This window comes from Triticum dicoccoides, chromosome 4A (genome assembly GCF_002162155.2).
Source record: "Triticum dicoccoides isolate Atlit2015 ecotype Zavitan chromosome 4A, WEW_v2.0, whole genome shotgun sequence".
In the NCBI taxonomy this organism is placed as follows: domain Eukaryota; kingdom Viridiplantae; phylum Streptophyta; class Magnoliopsida; order Poales; family Poaceae; genus Triticum; species Triticum dicoccoides.
In genome coordinates, this window is record NC_041386.1 from 751,766,240 (window position 1) to 751,769,832 (window position 3,593).

Here is a 3,593-nt window from a genome sequence, read left to right on the forward strand (position 1 = left end):
GCTTTGGCCTGCTGGGATGTCATTGTGCCTGATAGAACCAGAGGTATCTCCTCTTTTGATGAGATTTTACTCATTTCTACGCGGCTTCCCAAAGATTTGGCTCTAGATATTGTTCTTATGAGTTGTTGGAGCTTATGGTCTGTGCGAAATGACAAGATCTTTCGGTCGGCACCTCCTGCTATTGACTCCTGGAAGTTTTACCTGTCGGAAGGCCTCTGGGCTTTGCAACTTCGAACCAAAGAAGAGAAAGCGAATAAGATCAAGGAATGGACTGAATTAAACCTCTGATGGACTTACACATGATATCTAGAACTGGGATTGGCTGAAGCTTTTTACATTTCATCTTTGCTTTCTCCTTTTTGTATTATATTTTGTAACATATTTGTTTTACCTTATTAATGAAATTACCATAGAACGATTGTTCTACGGTCAGGGCTAAAAAAAAAGATCTGTTAGACGATAATTTTATCATTTGATTTATTTATAGGAGGGTTGAACACTGGTCTTCACATAGCAAAAAATCAGGAGAGGAAAGCAAGCTTTTATGGTTTGATGTGGTCAAACATCGCATGCACATTACTCGCCAATCTTTACAAAATATGAAACCTAATTAATCAGTCTATGTATGTCTTTCTTTTCTTTATCTTACCCTGTAGCAACACAAGAATCATATGAAGTCACTAGAATATTTATGTCGACGGTGCAATGCATGGGCAATTGCTTAGTAGAATAACAATAATTTGGTAGTGACGATATATATTGTATGCAGCCAATAAATTGGTATCCGGATACTAGTGGAATATGTAGATTAATGAGATATAGCCGCGATGAGAATGTATGGCCAGAATTGGAATATCAGCGTCACTAGGACCGCCCATGCAAGACTCCACTTGCTTGCCCGACTTCCAAACCTCCTCACCATCACCAGTTTGTCGCTGTATACCATTCCCACCGTCATGCTGGACCAAAAACCTTCCACCACCACCAGGGGGAGAACCGTGATTGTACAAGGATACATGGCCTTGGCATGCTCGACCGGAGCCAGGATCGAGTACATCCCGAAGATGAAGGCGGCGCTGAGGCTCCTAGCTGAATGAGCCAGGAATTTTGCAGACAATAACAAGGACCAAGTGCGTCTTTTCACGTTTGAACCCACCCCTGCATACATGAGAAAGAGCATGGATAGTGAAGAGCAGATGAATGCCAGTGTGTTGGCAATGACGAACGCGTCGAAGAAGTATTCCCCGGCAAGCGTCGGTGTGCCGCCCTTTTTATGGTCATCTGCTCGGTAGCCCCAGGCACGGCGAAGGCTGCGGCAAACGTCACCGTCGTGATCAGCACCGAGCCGAGAGCAATGATCTGTGATTGGTCGACGATGTTCTGCGATCTTTCCATTTCGTCTAAAGCAGATTTGAATTCTGTCCACGAGAGTTCGATCCGTGGTCTCCAATCAATCGAATCGCAGGCATCTCTCAGCAAGAGATGTATCCTATACCGTGAGTTCTGGAAGAAGAAATAAGTAGCATACATGAACAAAAAAGATCATACGATCGAGACTTTGCAAATAGGTGTGCATGGAGCAAGCTAAAAACAAAATTGCTTACCCAAGTGTAGAGGCAAGACCCTGTGCTATGTTCCTTGAATGCTAGATCTCGTGGCATTCGTCCCCCTTTGTTGGGTAAATTTAGCTTAACCTCTGGTATTGACACCAGAGCACGGACCATACGTATATTCCCTGCCAGAGCAGCGAGGTGCAGTGTAGTGTTCCCATCGTCGTCTTGCATGTTCATCACCGACGATGCCACCTTGCCCTGCTCTTGGCAAGCCAACATGACGACGCCCAACCTCTCTGCCTCGGCAGCGACATGCAGGAATGTCCTGCCTTTGCCATCACGTAGCTTGCCATAGTATGGGCCGCTCTTTCTTAGCAAGGCCAAAACATTATCAGGTTGGCCGTTTGATGCAGCGAGATGTATGGGAAACGACCCTTTGTTGTCTGGCAGATACGCTGGAGACGCATCAGCTTCCAGTAGCAACTCGGTCATCTCCGTCTCCCCGAATAATGCTGCATAGTGAAGAGGTGTCCGACCGGTGGATTGTTCTGCTTGTTTGATAAGATATTTCTTACTTTCCAATAGCATTTTAATTGCCTCTGCAATGGTTAGCTATCACTGTCAGCCCAAGATAAAATCTATATATGACCAAAGACTAGCGATTTTACTACTCCCTCTATCCAAATATGTTAGCCCCCCTTGGAATTAGAACCTATCGAGAATTTGGCTAAAAAATATGAGTTAACTATATATCACAATATATATAAATTGACTATGCGTCACCCTGGGTGCAGAATAAGTTATTCGTCACCCAAAGTAATCTTTCAATCTTTTCATCAATATAATAAATTACATTTATGGCTTCATTACGTAAAATTTGGCATAAAAACAAAAATATAGGTCATAAGACCAGAAAAATAGCATTTTATCTATATTTTACACTAAGTTTTTATGTATAAATATTCAGATGGGTTACCATATTGTTTGGATCTATCCCTCTATATCATGTCATCTTGCTTAAAGTGTTACTCCGATCTTGTTAAATTAATACACTAGATGCATGCTAGATAGCGGTCGATGTGTGGAGTAATAGTAGTAGATGCAGGCAGGAGTCGGCCTACTTGCCACGCACGTGATGCCTATATTCATGATCATTGCCTTGGATATCGTCATAACTATGCGCTTTTCTATCAATTGCTCAACAATAATTTGTTCACCCACCATATGTTTCTTTCAAGAGAGAAGCCTCTAGTGAAACCTATAGCCCACAGGTCTATTTACCATCATATTATTTTCAGATCTATAAAATCAAAAACCCAAAAATACCTTGCTGCAATTTATTTACCTTTACTTTATTTTATACTTTTACTTATCTTTTATACCTATCTCTATCAGATCTCACTCTTGCTAGTGACCGAGGGATAGACAATCCCTTTTCACGTTGTGTGCAAGTGTTTGTTAGTTTGTGCAGGTGCATCTATTGGAGACTTGGAAGATTGATACCTTGGTTCTTAACTGAAAGAAATACTTATCTCTACTTTGATGCGTCATCCTTCCTTTTCAAGGGAAAAATCAACCAAGCTCAAGAAGTAGCAGCCATCGATGCGGGGAGCTTCCATCTCGTCGTCCGACCACCACAAGCATGAGGCGCATCTCCTCCATAGCGTCACCCGTCAACCGCAAGCATCAGGTGCATCTTCTCCGGCTCCGGCCACCGTGCTACTTCTCCCACCACCTTTCCGATATGTTGGCCCCACATGGTAGTGACTGGCCATCGCAGGGACCGCCGAGCCTGTCGGTCAGCACCGAGCTTTACACCCGCCAGTCCGGTAGCTGAAAAGAGGACCGCGGCACAGCTCGGTCCGCTCCGGTCCGGACTGCCGACAGCCTGTCCAAACAGTAGCTCGGTCAGGGACCGGACCGGCCCGGACCGTGTCCACCCCGAGCTCCTGCGGATCTATCGTGGCGGTGGTGGGCGGAAGGGTGGGCGTTCTTTTGCATGGGAATAGTGGGTGGATTGTCAAAATGTGACTTGATTTT

The 3,593-nt window shown here is 44.4% G+C and overlaps 1 protein-coding gene across 1 annotated transcript; it reads right to left on the minus strand.

The window, feature by feature from the left end:
- Positions 1 to 600: 600 nt before the first annotated feature.
- Positions 601 to 2,199, minus strand: LOC119290056 (protein ACCELERATED CELL DEATH 6-like). The gene is made up of 2 exons (XM_037569179.1): positions 1,605 to 2,199; positions 601 to 1,503 (listed from the first exon to the last, which is right to left on the minus strand). The coding sequence occupies exons 1-2, from the start codon at positions 2,139 to 2,141 to the stop codon at positions 1,141 to 1,143; spliced, it is 900 nt and encodes a 299-aa protein (XP_037425076.1). The 5' UTR covers positions 2,142 to 2,199; the 3' UTR covers positions 601 to 1,140.
- Between the last annotated feature and the right edge of the window lie 1,394 nt (positions 2,200 to 3,593).